This window comes from Ornithorhynchus anatinus, chromosome 6 (genome assembly GCF_004115215.2).
Source record: "Ornithorhynchus anatinus isolate Pmale09 chromosome 6, mOrnAna1.pri.v4, whole genome shotgun sequence".
Lineage (NCBI taxonomy): Eukaryota > Metazoa > Chordata > Mammalia > Monotremata > Ornithorhynchidae > Ornithorhynchus > Ornithorhynchus anatinus.
Window position 1 is genome coordinate 20842304 of NC_041733.1, and position 20159 is coordinate 20862462.

Genomic DNA, 20159 nt, shown 5'->3' on the forward strand with positions numbered 1-20159 from the left:
GGGAGGAGGTGTGGGGGGGTGGATGGAGGGGGGAGCGGGGACAGATGCACACATGATTATATGGTTGTGACCTGGACATCTCCACAGCTGAATTTTAATAAATTACAGGACGGAAAGAGGAGGCAGACAGCAGCAGTTGTAATCAGTCAAGCCCTCCCCTCCAATTTCAGCCAGTCCCTGGCAGGAGGAGAAAAGGAGCTGACAGGCTTCAGGGGAGGAGGGAGAAATGAGGATATTTAAGAGCGGGGAATGGAAGAGATCTGGGGGAGTGGGGACAGGAAGGCTATGGAGAAATTTTAATAGCGGAGAACGTGGAATTTTTTTTTCTCTCCTCCCTGCCCCCCTCCTTCCTTCCATGACTTCCAAGATCCAAAAGAAACAAGGAGTGGATCTGGCAAAGAGCATGACAAGGAGAGGGGGGTGGTTACAATGTCTCAAGCGGGTGATCATTTTCACCCTCTCTGAAATTACCAACACAAATCTAACAGGCAGTGAACCTTGTCTTCATTTTACATATGGGGAAAGGAAAGGCATAGAGGGGTGATGTGACAGTGGGAGGAGTTATGGGACTGTGGGGCTCCTAGAATTGTTGGAACTGGGACCCAGGAGTTTTCAAGCCCCTTGCCACTCTGATCAGAGGGAGCAGTTTGGATGCGTGTGAGGATCTCAAATGAATCTGTGTTCTTTCTGAAGAAGTTGTGCCTTCTCTCACCTTGTCTCCCGGACTTATTCGTGGAGAGCTCATAGAGGGTCATCCTGTGGAGCCCCTGCCACAGCTAGCAGGGCATTCTCGGTTTGAGGCCACATGACAATGGAGAAGAGACTATTGAGGCTAAGAATATGGAATGCAGGGGTGGAAGGGGACCTCTCTTCTTAGTTATCTACGTTAATGTCTGCCTCCCCCACCCCAGTAGGACCGTAAGCTCCTGTGGGCAGGGATTGAATCGCTGCTTTCCCAAGTGTTTAGTAAAGGCTCTGCCACACAGTCAGCCCTTAATAAATCCTACTGATCGATTGATTTGAGGCATTAGGAAAGGAAGGTCATCTTTAAAATCCCAAACCTCATAAAATAAGGATTCTGCCCACCTTAGGTGAGATGGGTTTAGGGCCAAAAAGTGGATATGTTTTGGGGGCGGAGGGTGGTAGAGAGGGGTGCAGAGAGAGGTGAAAGAGAAGACAGAGAGCACCACAGGGGAATGGATGTGGGTACTCGCTTCTTCCTCCCACCAGCCTCATCCTAACATTATGACCGCTCAAGCAGCACTAGCTTAGGGAGGGCTGGCCAGAGTCGGGTAGTTGAGCCATGGCAGCTGCTGTCAACTGCCATTTCCACCTGGATGGCCTAGGCATAGGTCCCAGTGTCCCCAGCCCAACTGTCTGACTTCGATTGGGAGCCCCATGTGGGACAGGGACTGTGTCCAGCCCAGATTATCTTGAATCTACCCCAGCGCTTAATAGGTACTTGACCAGTAATCACTTAAAGTACCATTATTATTATTATTTTAAATTATTAACTGACTAGCCCTTGCTGCTTTCTGAGGCCTGGTCCCTGGTCTGCAAGACGTCTTGTGCCCGGGCTCTGCTGGGGCTCTGTGTGAACTGCCAGGGCAGTCCCAAGAATCATGGTACCATAAAATGGATTGCTTCTCCTTTAGAGTTTAAAGTATTAGGATAAGGAGGAGGGGGCAACAGCCCTTTCCCTCAACTCTACTACACTTTTCTTTTGTTTCCATCAACTTTCACCAGGGCATTAGAGCCAGTGTTCAAGCTGGGATCGTTTCGTGTCTCAATTTTCAGCCCAAATAAAGGGTGCAGGCTGTATGGAGAGAGTTTTTTTAAAGCCGTTATGTGGGCTGCAAAATTATAGAAACGTTTTACATGATTTTGTTTAAACAAGAACAACTGAGGGAGATAATTAGAAGGAGAAAGGAAATGAGACTCTGGAGAGAAGAAAAGAGGAAATAAAAAGCTTCTGAAATGTATGTCTGATTGGCCTTGCCGAGTAGTGTTCCTGCCAGGTGGGATCCCTCTCCATTACGGCTGACTCCCCAGCTCTCAAATGGTATCACCTTCACCCTCCCCGCCTGCCACTTCTCTCTACACCTCCCTCGTCCCGTCTGGCAAAGAGGAACTCGGGTGTCGAAATCGTAGAGCCGTTTCCCGGCAGGCCCGTGAGACGAGAAGGCCTGAAAGCCAACTATGAGGGTACGAACCTGGGAGGGGAAGGAAAATTCAAGCTCAAGGATAAGCCTTTGGGCCGAGGCGAGGGGGAATAATGGTCTCTTTGCCCCAGTGGGAAAACTGTTTATTTGAGTCCCATGATACGGAACTTTTTTGGTTTGCAAAACTCCAGGAGAGGGAATACTGGGGTTCGCCCCACCCCAATTGCTGCTGGCAGTCTGAGCAAGGAAAGCCAGGAGAATTCTTCCATTTCTAGGTAGTGATCCGGAAGGGGACCGTGGTCTTCAGGAGGTGGTCCCCGCAGAGTCCAGCCAGTCATGTCCCCCCGGGGTCCAGTCCCCTTACTGTGATTCCTCCTCCCCGGTCGCCTTTGAAAGTCCAGCCAAGCCGGCCGTGAACCACCCTTGTGTCCCCCTCGGCCCCCTCCACGGGCGCCCATGCTTGCTCCAGAGTCACCTGCCACTGGCCCCGGCTTCCCTTGATGTTCCCCTCCCCTGGCAAACGCAATGACCAAACAATCAATGGTATGTATTGAGCACTTACTGTGTGCAGAGCACTGGTAGTAAGCACAATGGGAGACTACACTACAACAGAATTGGTAGGCCTGTTCCCTTGCCCTCAAAGAACTTACAATCTAGAAGGCAGATGGGTAGCAATGGCCCTGGGGAGCGGAACACTTGGCAGTTGAGCGGGTGGCCGCGATGGATGCAGCGGGAGCTCAGTAGAGCGGGCTGTTGGTCTTTGGGGGCGCCCCAGAAGTGAGGAGGGGGCCGGGCCCGCGGAGTGGGGTGCCGCAGGGGAGCACTTGCCCCGGGGCATCGTTCATCGCCTCTGTCCCACCTCCACCCCTTGCCCGCTGGCCATGGGCCTTTAAGGAGCAGAGGTCCGGCATTTGGATGGCCTTTAGAAAAGGCGTCACCATCCTAATTCCCTCCGACGGGGTTGGGGCTTTTATTAATAATAATAATGGTATGTGTTAAGCACTTACTAGGTGCCTGGCACTGTTCCAAGCGCTGGGGTAGATACTAGGTAAGCGGGTTGCCCACGTCCCAGTCTTAATGCCGAATTATACATTCCAACCGCTTAGTAGAGTGCTCTGCACACAGTAAGTTAGGGAAGCGTTGTGGCTTAGTGGAAAGAGCACGGGCTTGGGAGTCACAGGACGTGGGTTCTAATCCCGACTCCGCCATTTGTCTGCTGGGTGACCTGGATAAGTCACTTCACTGGGCCTCAGTTACCTCATCTGTAAAAATGGGGATAAAAAAATGTGAGCCCCACGTGTGACAATCTGATTACCCTGTATCCAGCCCAGCGCTTAGAACGGTGCTCTGCACATAGTAAGGGCTTAACAAATACCATAATAATTATTAGTAGTAGTAAGGGCTCAATAGGATTGAATGAATGAATCCCCATTTTAGGTAACCGAGGGCCCGAGAAGCGAAGCGACTTGCCCAGAGCCACCCAGCTGAGAAGCGGCGGGGGCGGGATTAGAACCCAAGAGCCCTTGACTCCGAACCGGCCTCTTTGCCAGTAAGCCACGATGCTTCTCAGAGGAGCACGGGGAGGGAGGGAGAGGAGGAGGGGACGGAGGGAGGAGAGAGGGAGGGAGCGGCTGCCGCTTCCCATTTGAAAGCGGAGCAGACTTGGGTTCGGCCCCCGTGGGTTGCCATGGAGACGCCTTCGGAGGGGCCGGGCGCCGGGGGGCTAAGATTAGGGGGGCAACCAAAATATGCAGCGTGCAGGCCGCCGCCGCCCCACCCACCTGCCCGGGCCACCGGGTGGGCCCGGATCGGGCCGGGGAGGGACCTTCTGCACCCAGCTTGCTGGGGCGCTGGACCCCGGGGCCGGAGCTCCTTCCTCCTCCCTTTCCCCTCCCCCCCTCCTCCTCCCTCTTCCTCCTCTTCTCTCCTCCTCCCCTCCACCTCTTTCCTCCTCCTGCTCTTCCCTTCTTCCTCTCCTTCTCTTCCTCCCTCCTCCTCCTCCCTCTTCCTCCGCCTCCCTCCTCCTTCCTCTCCTCCTCCTTCTCCCTTCCTCTTCCCTCCTCCTTCTCCCTTCCTCTTCCCTCCTCCTTCCTCTCCTCCCTCGTCCTCCTCCCTCCTTCTTCCTCCTTCCTCCTCCCTCCTTCTTCCTCCTCTTACTCTTCCCTCCTTCCTCTCCTCCTTCTCCTCCTCCCTCCTCCTCCGCCCCCCTCCGTCTTTCCTCCTCCTTCCTCCTCTTCCTCCTCCGGGCGGCCGGGCGCCTTCCCCCGCCGCCCTCCCCGGCCCCCTTTTCCTCCATGCTCCGCCGGAGGGCCGCGGGACCAGCCGTTGCCGAGCCGGCGGACGGACGCCCCTGGCCGGGAAGCCCACCCCATCATCCCCATCCCCGCCGCCTGCGCGGCGCCCTCCCGCCCTCCCGGATTCTGCCCTTCTCTTTGCGGCGGGGGCTCCGTTTGAAATGCCCGCACGGAGCCCCCCGGGGGGCGGGGGCCGGAGGCGGAGCCCCGGGGACCGCGCCTGAGCCGGCCCGGGGAGACACACGCAGAGACCCGCAGAGACACAGTGAGACCGAGACACAGAGAGGGGTGGGGGCGCCCGGGCCTGGCCCCCCGGGGGGGGGGAGCCGACAGCCGAGCCCCACCCCCCCGGCTGCACTGCGATCCCAGATGTACATGGACAAGAACGGCACTTGGGGTAAGGTCCCGGATCAGGGGAGACCCCCGGGGGCGACGGGGTGGGGGGGGCTCGGCCAGCTGCAGGTAGAGGAGGAGGAGGAGGAGGCCGCCTCTGCGGGGATATTGTTAGGCTTCCAAATTCCATTGTGCATGGGCCAACCCCGGCCTTATGCATCTGCAGGAATCCTTTTGGTGGGAGCCCCAGGGGTGTCAAGAGGGGCGACGGCAGACCCCATTTTCTCACTTGGGACACCGAGTGGGCCCGGGGCCGGTCACCCGTCTCTGACGGTGGGCAGCCCCTGGAGTGGAGCGGGGAGCCCAGGGTTGGGGGGCGGGAGGGATGCAAAAGCCGGAGAGGTGGGGAACCCTAAAAAGGGAGGGGGCCGTACTGGGGATTCGAGGGGGTACAGAAACCGAAGGGGATAGCTTAAGCCGTGAGAGGAGGGAAGGGGAGAAACGTGCAGAACTGATGTGTGGACCGTTCTGCCTAGTGGGAGTGATCGGGTCCTCCCTCCGGCCGGTCTGCAGCCCCGAGGAGCTGCCGTTGGGCTGTAGGGGAGCAGATGGACCAGCGAGTGGGTTGAGCTTCATCAGGATGTAGGAAGGACCTCCCTGATTGACAGTGCCCAGCCAGAGGTTGCTCAGATTTTGCCCTCGTTCAGAGTGGTCTGAGCCTGGGAGCATTGTAGCTTCTTTTATGCCTGATTCCGGCTCTGGTTTTTGGAGAGCTTCCCCATCTGAGGGCGAATGAATCAGTCTTTCGCCGCTGTGTCCACCCCCAGGGATGGTGTTGCAACACGAGGGAGCAGGCGGGGGTCTAGAACGGGGATGAGAAGATGACCTCCGGTGGAAGGGAGCCCCCACACTCTTCCCTTCCCTCACGGTCAAGGCCTCGGATGGGGAAGCGGGTTTCAGGTCTAACTCCTCAGCAGGAATCGCCGAAGGGCTTTCCTCCATACACACAGTACACCGTGCCTTTCTGAGCCACCAGCGGGGAGACGTCGGGGGCATCTCCCAGCAGAGGTTGGGTTTCGGGATGAGTGGATGCCCTCTGTGATCCTAAGGTTCCGGGCACCAAACTGGCCAAGGTCACCGAAAAGGCCCAGGAGACTGCACCTCAGTCCTTCATGAACTGTCCTCAGCCCGTAGCAGGGAAGGTGGGAAAACTGCTGCAGTCTAAGTGGGATATTGGCTTTGCCAGAGGATCAGGAGAAAGACTGTTGGCTAGGAAATCCTCTTCTTTTTCTTTCTTTTTTTTTTTGGTGGTGGTTTTAATGCTTTCCGTTTATAGCCTGAGAGATTCCTAGCTGGAGACTGTTCCCGCCCACTTAGGGAAAATTTTAAGGGACTGAGAAAGAAAAACGAGAGGGAGAGAAGTGAATGGCAGTAGACTCATCCTAGGCTGGAAGGGCATGAAAAACTTGTTTTCCTATAGGTGCCTGAAGTGGGGAACGTGGGGGGAAACGGCAATTCTGTTGAAGGAACAACGACCCCTGTTTGTAATGGCCAGGATAGAGGGCCATGGGGCTAAATTTATTAGTTGGGGAGAGGGGACCGTCTCTAGATAGCCCAGAGGTCAGCAAACCTGGTATCAGCATGTTGGCAGCCGAGGGGGAGTGCAAGGTTGGGGGCTGGGCCCCTTCCAAGGACTTACTCTTGGGTTGCAGAGTGTCAGCAGGGCTGCATGAGAGACTGTCCTGGAACCCCATCTGCTTCACACCCTGGGTTGGCAAGCTGGTCTGGAGCATCTTTGGGGCTGGTGCTTGGGGTTGGGGCATTTGCCACAGGCCAAGGCAGGACCCTGCTCCGTTAGAAATATGCTGCAGGCTCATTGTCCCTGTGGCCATCGTGTATTTCCCTCTTCCCTGCTCTGATGGCTAGCCGATTACCTTTCTTTTTCTTCTCATAAGTCATCCAGCCAACTGAATTTGGCCATCTGGCCCTCACTTGAATCAAACCTTGTTTATCTTGGCTTCTAAGTGGCTGCTTTGTTCTAGACACTTGGGTTTTCCCTCCGGTCCTTGCACACCTCAGTTGGGCACCAGCGTGGGGCAGAGGAGGAGAGAAAAGGCTGGGAAAGAGGGAGAACTGGATACCTGGTGGCAAGCGGCTCAGCCATAACATTCCAGTTTAGAGGAGCAGACTATTGGTGGGGACACCCCAAGGTCATCACGTTAACAAAGAGGAAACCACTTCTGTACCCTTGGGTCCGGTCCAGGGAACCTGGGAGCTGAACCAGCAGGATGTTGGGTTAGGCTGACCGTCATCCACCAACCTGGATGAAATAGGTTTTGTGACCTGGTGGGGAATCACCGGGTGTTGTTTGGCACAGGTTCCCAGGTGGGAGATGATGAAGAATTGGCATCACACGCCCTTTGTGTTAACAAACATACTAACACGTGAGCCTTTGTTTTCTAATTATCTTTTAAGTGCTTTCTGTGCACCAGACACTATACTAAGCACTGGGGTAGATCCAAGCGAATCAGGTCAGACCCAATCCATGTCCCACATGGGGCTCACAGTTCTAATCCCCATTCTGTAGATGAGGTAACTGAGGCACAGAGAAGTGACTTGCCCAAGGTCACACACAGCAGACAAGTGGCAGAGCTGGGATTAGAATTCAGTTACTTCTGACTCCTTTGAGCCCTGAGGAAACTGAGGGAGTCTTCAGGTATCCCTAGACTCATAAGGCCTTGGGGCAGTTGTGGAGGCCTCATTCTGAGCTGTAGGTGTTCTGGGGAGGTCTGGACTGGCTCACCCTGAGGTGAAGAGGTTATAATATAAATGTTTGTTTACCTCTCTAGACTGTAAGCTCCCTGTGGGCCAGGAATGTGTCTACCAACTCTGTACGCTTTCAAGTGCTTAGTACACTGCTCTGCAGATGGTAAGCGTTCAATAAAAACCATTGAGTGATTGACCCTCTTGGAGTTCGCTTGTTCTCCAGAAGTAAGTCCGAGAGAGAGGTCTTTGTTTGGCGGACCACTTTGGGGCGCCCCTCAAATCCACGCAAAGCCTGGTTTGGAGGGAGGGAGCCCCCAAACTGGGAGCTGGGCCCGGTGATGCATTACATGGTGCCTGCCGGACCTTGGTCCCGCTGAAGCCCAGGATAGGCCGCCAAGCCATCTAGGTTGGGGACCTGACTCTGGCTGAGCCAGAATTGGCAGAGAACAGTTGGCGCTTAGGGGAGGATCTCCCGGTGTGTCTCGTTGTACCAGAGTCTCAGCTGAGCACATCCCTGTGAGTGACCATCTCAGTGGTCCATCCGGCTCTGCCGTTGACCTAAGGTCGGGTCTTGGGCTAAATCCTCCTTCAGCTCACCCACCAGTTTCTTTCCATCCTTCCAACCCATTTCATTCCAATCCAGAGTGGAGTAGTTTGATAGCTGAGAAGGAGCATGGCCATATTGGATAGAGCACGGGCCAGCGATCAGAAGGACCTGGGCTCTAATCGGGGCTCTGCCACTTGTGTGCTCTGTGACCTTGGGCAGGTCACTTAACCTCTCTGGGCCTCAGTTAACTCATCTGTAAAATGGGGATTAAGAGCTTGAGCCCCTTGTGGGACATGGACTGTTTCAATCTGATAAACTTGTATCTACCCCGGTGCTTAGTCTAGTGCCTAGCACATAGTAAGCGCTCAACAAATGCCACTAAAAAAGATTGCTGAGCTGTGCCTGGAGCTCTGGGACACTGTTGCAGCCCTGAGGGTGGGCAAACGGCTGATTTAGAGGACTTGTTGAGGGTCCTTTGGTTATATGAAGAAGTCAGGAGCCACAAATAGGGTTTATTCCTCACAGGCTGCTACTCCAAAGCTGGGCGAGTTGCTGCCCCAGCGGGGGGACTCCCAAGGATATTTGGAGAGAGAGAGAGAGAGCAGAGTGTGACAGATGTTTTGAAACAAATTTTCCTCCTGGCAGAGGGGAATGGGACCCCCGGGGATTTCATCTTGTGTCTCCCCCGGCCCCTCCGCTGCCCCACGTGGGGGCCGGGTAAGTGCCAGTGACGAAGCGAGAGGATGCTGGATTTTCCGGGGGTAGGTTGAACCTTCCCTGAGGAATAAAGAGGCTCTGCCTTGATCTGTCAGCCATCAGCTCCTTTCCGGTCGTCAGTTCTCAGAGCTATTTTGGTCTTCCGCTGGGATCGACGGAGTCTGAATCAGCCTGAAAAGTAGCCAGTGGGAGAGCAGATGCTCTGGGACAACAGCGGCAGCAGCAGAAGGCCTCAAGGGGAAGACGTTAGAGGGTGTGACCCTGGGAGCCAGGGAGACCGTACTGAGGCCTGCCTGTTGTCCGTTGCATCCCGGGGGCTCAGGAAGTTTCGGGGGCCATCGTTTGCCTCGGCCCCTTCCCTCTTGTAGAGAAACACATAGAGAGTCAGTCAACCCAGTAAACGGCGACTCCGTGTGGGCACAGCACCTGTCCTCAGCGGTTCCTTGGGAATTACCGAAGTATATAGCGTGTGGTCCCTGCCCTTCAAGAGCTTACAGTTTACCGGAGCTATAGGTCTCCAAACACGAACGTGATCTTACCGAACCGATGACAGAGGACTGGAACAAAAAAAGATACAGCAGAATACAAATAGAAGCAAATCGACATAGATAGTAAAAGTTGACAGAAGTGCTCAGTGAAGCTGCTGTGAATGAGTGAGAAGAGGTTAATTAAAGAAAGCTTCATGGAGGAGGTCAGTTTCCTGTAGTTTGGGAGGAGAATAATAATAATGATGGCATTTGTTAAGCACAAATCACTGTTCTAAGCGCTGAGGGGATACAAGGTGACCAGGTCGTCCCACGTGGGGCTCACGGTTTTCAGCCCCATTTTCCAGATGAGGTAACTGAGGCACATGTAAGTGAAGTGACTTGCCCAAAGTCATACAGCTGACAAGCGGCGAGGCCAGGATTAGAACCCATGACCTCTGACTCCCAAGCCTAGGCTCTTGCCACTAGGCCACGCTGCTTCTCCCAAACCTGCTTCGGCAAACCAGAGGGAGAACAGTTTAAGCTAGGAATCCATCAATCAGTGGTATTTATTGAGCGCTTACTATGCGCCAAACACTGTATTAAGTGCTTGAGAGACTACAGTAGCCCAGATTTGGAAGATGTGTTCCCAGCCCACAAAGAAGGAGGAGATGCCTTTGTGAATTTCTGCAGCCACACCTCTGGGTTCTCAGCCCTCTCTGATGGTTAAGCAGGTGTTGAATGCACAATGTAATGTGACCCAGGTTAGGTGATGGGGTCCCCGGGGATTATGATAGGGAAAGAAATTCAGCTGTTTAATTCTCACCCCCTCAGATTTCTGACATGGTGCTTTAACTTACATAGAATCAATTCGTACATCTGTTCCTCAAAAAATAAACTCTGGAGTTAGAGGTTAGAAGGGTGATCAATTTTATTCATGTTCCTGGGGTACCTCTCATTAGCAGATCTGTTCAAGCATTTCTTAGTGGTCCAGCCTATTTTTATGTAGCCATACCAACGGGGACCAGGAATGGGAATGGATCGATGAAATCTCCCACAAAATCTTACTAGCCAAGCATTTCTTTCCCTTTCTCCACCAAATTATTTCCCAGAGCTACTGAAAAAGAATAGACAAGGGTGAGTTTTCCCCTTTCCTTTTCAGTCCTGCCCACCTGCCTGCATCTGCGGGTGATGCTAACTCACAAGCCGTGAAAGGAGTGGCGGAAAACAGGATGAAGAAAAAGAGAACTAAGGGTCTTGAAATAAGCCATAAACAACTCTATAATTAGCCCTAAATAGCCATGGGTCGACATTAGCTTTTCACCCCATTTTACAGAGTGAGAAACTGAGTCTCAGGGAGGGTTAGTGACTGGCTCTTAGTTCTCATCTCAAGTGTGTGGCAGTTGTAGATGGTATTGGCAAGAGCTTCAGGTGGCGTGTGGGAGGGATTTGGGTGTTCCATGCTATTCCCTTTCGCCACTCGGCTCCCTGAACCCGTTGAACCGCTCTCTCTAAAAGGGCCGGAAAAGGCCGAGAAGGGAATTAAAGCCTTGGGTCCTTTCCCTCAGCTTTCTATACCCTGCCTCTGCAGGGGTGTTGAGATTAGCAGATAAGTGGCCACTGCTTTAAGCTGCCTTCAGGCAGCTCATTCAGCCTCCATATTGTTTCTGGAGAGCTGGGTCCTCCTTCTTTGGCTTTTGGGGGAGCAGTAATCCTAAACCTCGTGGACTTTGGATCTAGGGAAAAACTTCCTCCTTGACCTCAAGTCCCCAGATACTTCCTTTTTCATCCTTCTCCTCCTTCTGGCTCCCCAGTGCTAGCAGAAGAAGCCCGAGATGCTGAAGGAGGGGGAAACTCCTATGGCCAGGATGGGGGCTGCCCCTGCAGTCCTCACTGCGTGGCCTGGTGGATAGAGCGCGGGTCTGGGAGTCAGACATGAGTGTGACCTTGGGCAAGTCGCTGTTATTTCATCTGTAAAATGGGGATTCATAATAATAATATAGGTATTTGTTAAGCACTTACTGTGTGCAGAGCACTGTTCTAAGCGCTGGGGTAGATACAGGATAATCAGGTTGTCCCACTTGAGGCTCACGGTCTTCATGCCCGTTTTACAGATGAGGGAACTGAGGCACAGAGCAGTTAAGTGACTTGCCCACTGTCACACAGCTGACAAGTGGCAGGGCCGGGATTTGAACCCATGACCTCTGACTCCCAAGCCCGGACTCTTTCCACCGAGCCACGGATTTAAGAGTTTGAGCCCCATGTGGGACAGGGACTATGTCGGACCTGAGTAACTTATATCTACACCAGTGTTTAGAAGAGTGCTTGGCGCATAGTAAGCGCTTAGCAAGTACCATTATTATTATCATCATCACTGAAACACTCTGTCGAAACAGGAGGAGCCGGCTGCTAGTTCTCCTTGGCCGATATCCCTGGTAGACTGTAAGTTTTTCAGTGAAGGGCAGGGACCGCGTGTTCAGGTTTTCCTTACGTGCTCTCCAACGCCTAGTACAGTATCCCGAGCACTGGAAGCACTCACCAAATACTGAGCACGAGGATGATGCTGGCGGCCCAGAGGGCTGGATCTCACCTTGGATGCTTCCCGGGACCAAAGACTTCCAGCAAAGCAGTGATCCCACTTCCCCTTCAAGACCGACGAAATCAGAACAGGCAGCACGCTCCAGAGCTGCAGGTGCATGGCTTGCGTTGTCGACTTTTGCTGCAGTCTCTTCAGCTCTGTGTGTGTGTGTGTATGTCAGAGAGAGAGAGAGTCTAATCTTTGCCTGGCTCCTTCTTCAGCATCCTGCTGACTAAGCTGTCTGCCACCCGCCCACCCGCTTCCCTGACGTTGGCCGGGCCTTATCGTTGAGCAGTCCTGGGGCCACGCCTCGCTCAAGGTGGCACCGGGACCTGGGAGAGGAGAGGGGGAGAGCGGAGCGGAGCCGGGATGACTCCTCTCTACTCCTATGGCAGGGCAGGGCAGGGCTTCCAGCGGGGGCCCGACCCGAATCAGGCTGTCTGTGAGCTCAGCAGGCAGTGGATGGAGACCCCTTGTCCCACGGAGGCTGAGCTCAGCACTCATAAGCCTGTTGTTGGGTAGGGATTTTCTCTATATGTTGCCGGATTGTATTTTCCAAGCGCTGAGCACAGTGCTCTGCACACAGTAAGCGCTCAGTAAATACGTTTGAATGAATGAATGAGTAAGCCAGAGCTGTCCATTTGGGTCTGCCTCATGCTCGGGTGTCGTAGCGAGGGGCTGAGGGAGGGGTGTGTGGTAAATGCCCCTCACAGGGACGACTTCTCCGCTGGCTCAGCAGCTCCCGGGTGGAAATCAGCCTGGCACACACACTCCCGGACTGCACCCGTCCCAGGCCGCCGTTTGGGAGGAGGATGCTTTGATGTGCCTGGGGTAGTGGGAGCCGTCAGCTTCTCGGGGCTGCCTGCCCCGGGCCTGCGGGAGCCTGGCCGCGGGGAGTCCCGAGGCATCACCCCTGGTCAAGAAGGGGCGGGAAGAGGCGGGTGCCGGGCCAGAGTCCGACCTCCACACCCAACTGACTTGCCCTCGTCGCTCTCCCCGAAGTTTTCATATTTGAGGCAAGGGTAGGAAGGGGAATGGGCAGTCTCTGACCACCTCGAGGATTAGCAGGAGAAGCCATCCCTCTTTCACCTCCCATAGGGTTTGCCTTTTCGGAAGAGGTGGTGTGGTCTAGTGGAAAGAACACCGGCTCTGTCACGAACCTGCTGGGTGGCCTCGGAGGAGTCACCTAGTCTCTCTGTGCCTCAGTTTTCTTGTCTATAAAATGGGTGTAAGGTACCCAGTCTCAATCAAGCAGTGGTATCTGAGTGCTTACCGTGTGCAGAGCACGGTACTGAAGGCTTGGGAAAGTACAATACAAATGAGTCGGTAGACCCGATCCCTTCCTCTTATTCATGATAGCCCTTCCTCTTATTCATTCATTCACTTGTATTTACTGAGCGCTTACTGCGTGCAGAGCGCTTCCTCTTACATTGTGAACCCACGTGGGACGGTCCGTGAAAATCTTGGGTCTCCCCCAGGGCCGAACGTGGTGCTTGGCACACAGGAAGCACTTACAGAATAGTAATAAGCAAATAAGACACAGGGTCAAGGAATCATAGCTCATGCCCTCTAGGCACAAAGCAAGTTGTCTGCCATGCTTTAATCCTTATTCTAGGCTCCCCCCCCTCCCCGCTATGAACCAAGCCCTTCTGATGCTGTAAGCCTCTAGACTGGTGAGCTCCATGTAAGTAGGGAACACGTCTGCCAACTCCATTGTATTGTGCTCTCCTAGTTTAATGCTCAGCACACAGTAGGCACTCATAACTACCTTTGATTTAGTGTGTTCTCTGCTCACCACAAGGAACTTTCACTTCTCCTCGATATGCTCAGGTCTCGTTCATTCAGGAGGGTTGGTTTGACGCCGTCCTGGCTTGAGAGGTGGGGTGAGGGATTCTTGAGCAAGGAGTGCGCTTGGTCTCAAGAGGTGACATGCAAGCTCGAATCCAACAGAGAAACAGTGTGGTGTAGTGGATAGAGCGTGGGCGTGGGAAGCAGAAGGTCATGGGTTCTAATCCTGGCTTCGCCACTTGTCTGCTGTGTGACCTTGGGCAAGTCACTTCACTTCCCTGGGCCTCAGGTACTTCATCTGTAAAATGGGGATTGAGACTGTGAGCTCCACATGGGACAGGGACAGTGTCCTACCTGATGTATCTACCCCAGTGCTTAGTACAGTGTCTGGCACATAGTAAGCATTTAACAAATACCATAATAATAATAATTATTGGAGGTAGCCAGTCGTCACTGTTTCCAGCATTTGGAGAGTTAACACGAGACCCCGCGGAGGGCCAGGAAGAATGATTAACCGTCCCTGGCTATTTCTGCCAAGCCAGGTTTTCCCTTCCACCCCAGTCCCACAGTTCTGCCTAGGCTACTGAGCAGGGGGGTCTGGCAGCTGTGTATGCCCCTCCCCCAAGTGGATGGATTTCAGCCATATATTACTGCCCGCTGCTGCCCAGTGAAGCATTTTCTGCTCCCGGTGATCCTGAAAGGTGGGAGATGACGGCAGGCAGAGAAGGTCGAGGGTTTTGCTGCTAGGGTTCAGAACAGAGGGCGGGAAGCCGAAATGGCCTCGAATCACACTCGGCCGTCCAGTCTCAGGGCCCAGGCCATTGCAGAGTGGGCGAGTGGGTACCTTCAGAGGTGCCAGTCTGAGACTGTGGGTTGAGTGGCCTAGGGCCAGGATCATGCCGTGAGATCAACTTGGGGAGTGGGGCCCAGTCTACTCAGGGGGCAATGTCTCCCTGCAAGGACCAGCTTTTTGGAGGACAGCTTTAGGGTTAGTAATCATCATATTTAAGCTCTTACTCTGTTCCAAGCACGGTACTAGGCGCTGGGGATGATACAAGTCAATCAGGTCAGACACTGTCCCACATGGGGATCACAGTCTAATAGGAACAACAAGTACTGAGCCCCCGTTTTACTGATGAGGAAACTGAGGCCCAGAGAAGTGAAGTGACTTGCCTGAGGTCATACAGCAGGCAAGTGGCAGAGCTGGGTTTAGTACCCAGATCCTCTGACTACCGGACCTGGGCTCTTCACTCTAGGGTGGGTTCTGGGACAAACAAATAGAACTGGGGGCAGGGGCATGGCCGAGGGGAGAGAGAATATGAATCCGTAGATTTAGTGGGAGAAGAAGCCTCAGGAAGTGGATGAATTTGAAAGAACTGTAGTAGCTGGTTAGGGGAGAATTAGGGGAAGGGTGAATTGGGGAGGGAAGAGGTGGAGTTAGTGAGGTTTGATGGACAAAAAGAAAGCTGAATGGGAAAGCTCTGACTCCTCCTAGAGGCGGTGATTTCCTGCCTAGTGACCGACAGAGTCACGGTGGATTCTTCCTGAGGGTTTTCTCTGTCATATAGGCAAACTAGGCTACTGCCTCCTACTTCCCCCATCGTCAATCAGTCCGTCGATTGTATTTTATTGAGCTCTTACTGTGTACAGAGTGCTGTACTAAGTGCTTGGGAGAGTACAGTGCCACAGATTTTATAAACACATTCCCTGCCCACAGCAAGCTTACAGTCTAGAGTGGGCTCCCAGCCATTCCTGAGAGCTGAGGGTAGGGTGCAGACCGGTTTGAAAACTTGAGATAGCAGTTGAAAGTGAGGGAAATCTCTCCCTGCCAAGTGAGCAGGTGTAGAGAGCCTGGAATTGCCCTCTGTTAGAGAATCGGAGAGCTCATCTGCCCTCTTCGTGCCCAGGCCTTCCCCGGTGACACACCCTATCCTCATCAGGGCTGCTGTACTGTTTGCTTGTCTCCCCCTCCACTCTACCAGCTCCTCCTCTCCCCTGTGGAGGAACTCGAGAGGATGGGTGGAAGACCCCTTCCCTCCAGTTTTGGTCATTTAGAGGGAGATGGCAGAGGGGGGAAAGGTGAGGGGCATCTTGAAATGGGATCCAGTGGGAGGGAAGTTTTGGCGGTAGTGTCGTCGTTAGGAACACCCTGGAATTATGTGGAGTGGCTGGGGAACAGCAAAGGGTCGCTTCTGCCCGTTGGCCACTGTGGAGCCAGATAAATGAGGAAGGAGCAAGATGAATGGGCCCAGCGGCTCTAGGATACCCAAAGAACCGGTGGGTTGTCCTCACTGTTCCTGCTCTGTCTCACATATGTGACCCTTTCCATCTGCACAGAAAGCAAGGAGTGTGCAAAAATATCCCCATTTTGCAGAAGGGGCAACTGAGGCAGGGGAAGCAATTTCTACAGAGGAGCAAAAAGAATGTATTCTGGCATCGCAAGGGGCAAACGGGAGTAGAAATTGAATATCTGAGAGGACACGCAGGTTCTTTTCTGGCTCTGGATCTGATAATAATAATAATAGTAGATTTTAGATTGGGCCTACTGAACCCCAAGATGTCCATGTTGGAGCCCTCCCCGTACACGCACTCTGCTGTATCCCCCTTTCCAGACATGTCACCTACCAGAACTTCCCCAGGAAAGGCAGAGGCTCTGACAGGGCACTCACCCAGCTCATTTTGCTGGTGGAAAGCTGAGAGGAAAAAACCCTCAGGGGAGAAGAATCAAATTCTAGAAAAAAGCTCGCACCCACCCCCCCCACCACACACCCACCCACCACATCCCCCCGCCTTCCCTCCCCGACAGCTGAGTGTGTGAGCTCCAGAACAGATGAATGAACTTGAGATTGAGTTCAGGCCGTGTGCCCGCTGCTCGGAGAGAAAAGCGTCAGGTGCCAGGCCTGCAGAGACTTCAGCCATGACTTCACCATTGAACCCATCCAGCTTCCTGGTGATTTTGTGGAATCCTGATGCCAGGCAACCCCCCAGGACGTCAGAGAGGGCTATGTGGCACGCCTGAAGGCAGACACACAATGGGTAGTGTCCTTGCTGGCTGGAGAAGAGCTATTAGTTTTGGGGTGGGTTTTTTTGGGTTGGGGGATTTGGTATTCTTTAAGCGCTTCCTATGTGTCAAACACTATTTAAGCGCTGGGATAGGTACAAGTTAATTAGATTGGGCACAGTTCCTGTTCCTCATGGGGCTCACAGTCTAAGTAGGAGAGGAATCAGGTATTAGTTTTCCTTAAGCCCTCTTTCTCAGCCTCCCAATGAGGCTCTTTGGGGACACAGAGAAGATTAAGCTTCAGTCTTTTTCAGTCAGTCAAGGGTATTTACTGTGGGCTTCTTATTTGGAGAGCACTGTACTATGTGCTTGGGAGAGTGCAATATCAACAGATTTGGTCAACAGGATCCCTGCCTGCCGGAGCTTACAGCCCAGTGAAGGAGACAAACAGTGGAGTAAACTACAGATGGATTTTTGCATAAGTGCAATGGGAGTAGGGTGAATATCGAGGTGCTTAAGGGGTCCAGACCCACGTGCTTAGGCAGAGCAGAAGGGAGGGTGAGAGGGGGAAATGAAGGCATAGTTGGGGAAGGCCTCTTGGAGGAGATGAGATTTGAAGAAGGCTTTGAAAGATGGGGGGGGGTGGTCTGTTGGATTGGAATGGGAGTTCCAGGCCAGAGGAAGGATGTGGCCAAGGCTTATTAGTCTGACTGGCAATTCCTGGGCCTCAGCACCCAAGCAGATGCCCTTAGCTGCCCCAGGAAGCAAAAGCCTGGGTTGGGGCAGTAAAATTGGGGTTAGGGAGCCGGGGTTGGGGGGGTGCTGCTGCTTCTCCAGCTCCCGGTGCTCCCCGGCCACTCCCCAGGCCCAGCCGTGACGGAGTCTGGCTCATCTGCTACTCACTGGGGCACTCCCTAACCCTCTGTGTGGGTCCGTCAATCTGTCGGTCCCCTGCAGAGGAGCTCCCAAAGGCGCTGTCAGTCAGAGCCCGGAGCCATCCTGGAGTTAAGGTGGAGTTGGGACGGCGGGCACTCTGGGTCTTAAAAACAGGTAACAGTCTGTGGGGTTTTGGAAGGCGGGTCAGATCTGGCATCTGCTGCTCTGTCTCTCTGCGTGGCCACTGCCTGAGTCGGCCGGGATGAGAGGAGGGAGACTGGACGCAGGGGGCGTGAGTGGAGTAAAGAAATGTCTCCCAGAAACGTTTAAAAATGGTACCTGGGGGCCCCCCTGGGAAAACTCAGGCAGAGTCCTGCCCTAGGGTGAGGAGGAGGGTGAGGGACTGATGGCCTGTCCAGGACAGTTGCTCTGGCCCACAGTAAGCGCTCAGTAAATAGCATCGATAGAGTGACTGATTGATCGTACTCTCCCTCTGCTTCTATCACCGAAGCACCTCCTGCCCTGTGTGTAGCTGATGTTCAGAGACTGTTGGCGATGAGAGGCTGGCCCAGGGGAGCACCACCCCAGCTCTGAGGTCTTGCAGTTGGGGGTTTGAACTTGGCAGGAAGATGGGGCAGGCAGCACCTCCCTGCCCTTCCCCCAGAGCGGGTTGCCACCCTGGCAGGAGCAGCACTCAGACCGTAGATGAAGGGGCAAGGCCAGGCCGGGCCGCCCAACTGCAAGGGGCTGGTGTTGGCATGTGTCTGCGGTTGAACAAAGCCGTTACAGCCCCCAGAGGACCTGGGGAACCAACACTTTGGAAATATCTGCATTTCTCTCAGTCAGGGGGCTGGCGTCACTCATTCTCCCCTCCCCTGTCTCTCTCTTTCTCTCATTCTTGTCTCTTTCTGTCTCTCTCTTTTCTCTCTCTCTCTTTCTCACTGACTTCCTCTATTGCACTCTGACACTTTTTCTGTCTGTCTCTTTGTCTCACTCTCTCTTTCTGTCTCTGACTCTTTCTGTCTCTCCCTGTCTCACTGTCTCTTTCCCTCTCTCTCTCTCCTCTCTCTCTCTCTCTCTCCGCTCTCGCTCTCTCTCAGACTCAGCTGTGATTCATCCACCTTAAGAGAACCGTGGCCTCATAGGTGTGTTCCTGCCTGCTTGCCCCCAGCCTGCTGTTCTGTTTGCAGTTGTTTGGAGGGAGGTTGCTAGCACGAGCCAGTGAGGGTGAGTTTTCTCTTCTTATTTAAAAAGCAGAGAGGAAAAAAAAAAATCCAAACCCCAACTAAACCCACAGGTCAGGAAGCTCGTAAACCAAATCTAGCTGAGCCTGGACAGATCCATTTGGGACCGGAGAGGAGCGCGTGTCTGCCTAAGCCGGGGACGCGGTAAGTGTTCCCCCTCAGGTTGGCGGGGGAGGGTCCTGGCCATCTGGGTAGCCATGGCAGGGGCTGGGCCCCAGTGGCAAGAAATGTGTCTAAACGGGGGGAGCGGAAGGAAGGAGTGAGAGTGTAAGTCATGGGGGGGAGCTCGGTCTCTGAGGGCTGGGACTTTCTCTGCCAGACCTCTCCCGTGGTTGCTGCGTTGAACGTGTAGGAGAAGCAGGGGAAGACTTGTGCTCTGATTGGGCTGCCAAGGAGGGATCTGCCTCTCGGTTTCATTCCTACATCTCCCCGTGGCCAGTTTCTTCAGTCAGACGGAGCTGGGGAGGGCCCGCGGGTCCAGCATACACAGGCTCTGAGCCGATTCTTTCCGGCTGGAAATCAGGCAAGAACAGACACCACATCTTGCCCTTAGCCGGAGGCAGTTGGCATCCTTTCCCAGGGGAGATGGAGCCTTGGCCTGGATAGAAGAGTGCGGGAACCATGACCAGGAAGTGAGGTCCTTTGGGGTTCCAGGAAGGTTTCAGTGCAGGTGTTGGAAGACTTAGTCAATCCTGATTCCTCATCCCCAGGCCCCTAGACTTTCCTGTCTTGGTGCTGGGCCCCTTCATGGACTCCAGGTGTATCCTGGGCTGCCAGAGAACAGCGGCAAATGGGCCTCTGAGAAACAGAAATAGGCTGCGAGTTTCTAGCAGGGGTAGGTTTATTCCTTTGGCTCGTTTCTCCCACTCCCAGTTTATTTTGCCTATTGATGGTCAGGTTCTGCATCACCCTGACTTGCTCCCTTTATTCATCCTTGCTCCCAGCCCCACATTTATGAATGTAACTCTGATTATTTATTTACATTCATATATGACTCTCCCTCTAGGCTGTATGCTTACTGTGGGCAGGAATGTGTCTGTTTTTGTTTATGGTAACAATAAGTTGCACACAGTAAGCACTCAAATATAATTGAATGAATATTAATAATGATGGTATTTGTTCAGCGCTTACTATGTGCCAAGCACTGTTCTAAGTGCTGAGAGAGATACAGGGTAATCAGGTTGTCCCACATGGGGCTCACAGTCTTAATTCCATTTTATAGATGAGGTAACTGAGGCCCAGAGAAGTTTAAGTGACTTGCCCAAAGTCACACAGAGACAAGTGGCGGAGCCGGGATCAGAACCCATGACTCCCAAGCCGTGCTCTTTCCACTGAGTCACGCTGCTTCTCACAGTGAATGGTATGCTTTGTGATATCCCATCTCCAAGC

General features: G+C 53.6%; 1 protein-coding gene across 2 annotated transcripts in view; it reads left to right on the top strand.

Annotated features, from left to right (window-relative positions):
• FGD1 (FYVE, RhoGEF and PH domain containing 1) overlaps positions 1 to 20159 on the top strand; it is a 104963-nt gene that overhangs the window by 62041 nt on the left and 22763 nt on the right. Inside the window, exon 1 of one of the 2 annotated variants that reach the window (XM_029067888.2) lies at positions 4621 to 4853. The exons of the other annotated variant lie outside the window; for it this stretch is intronic. Within the exon in view, the coding sequence (XP_028923721.1) occupies positions 4826 to 4853 (28 nt within the window). The 5' untranslated portion in view covers positions 4621 to 4825. Of the gene's footprint in view, positions 1 to 4620; positions 4854 to 20159 lie in introns of those variants that run through there. 2 annotated transcript variants of the gene reach the window in all.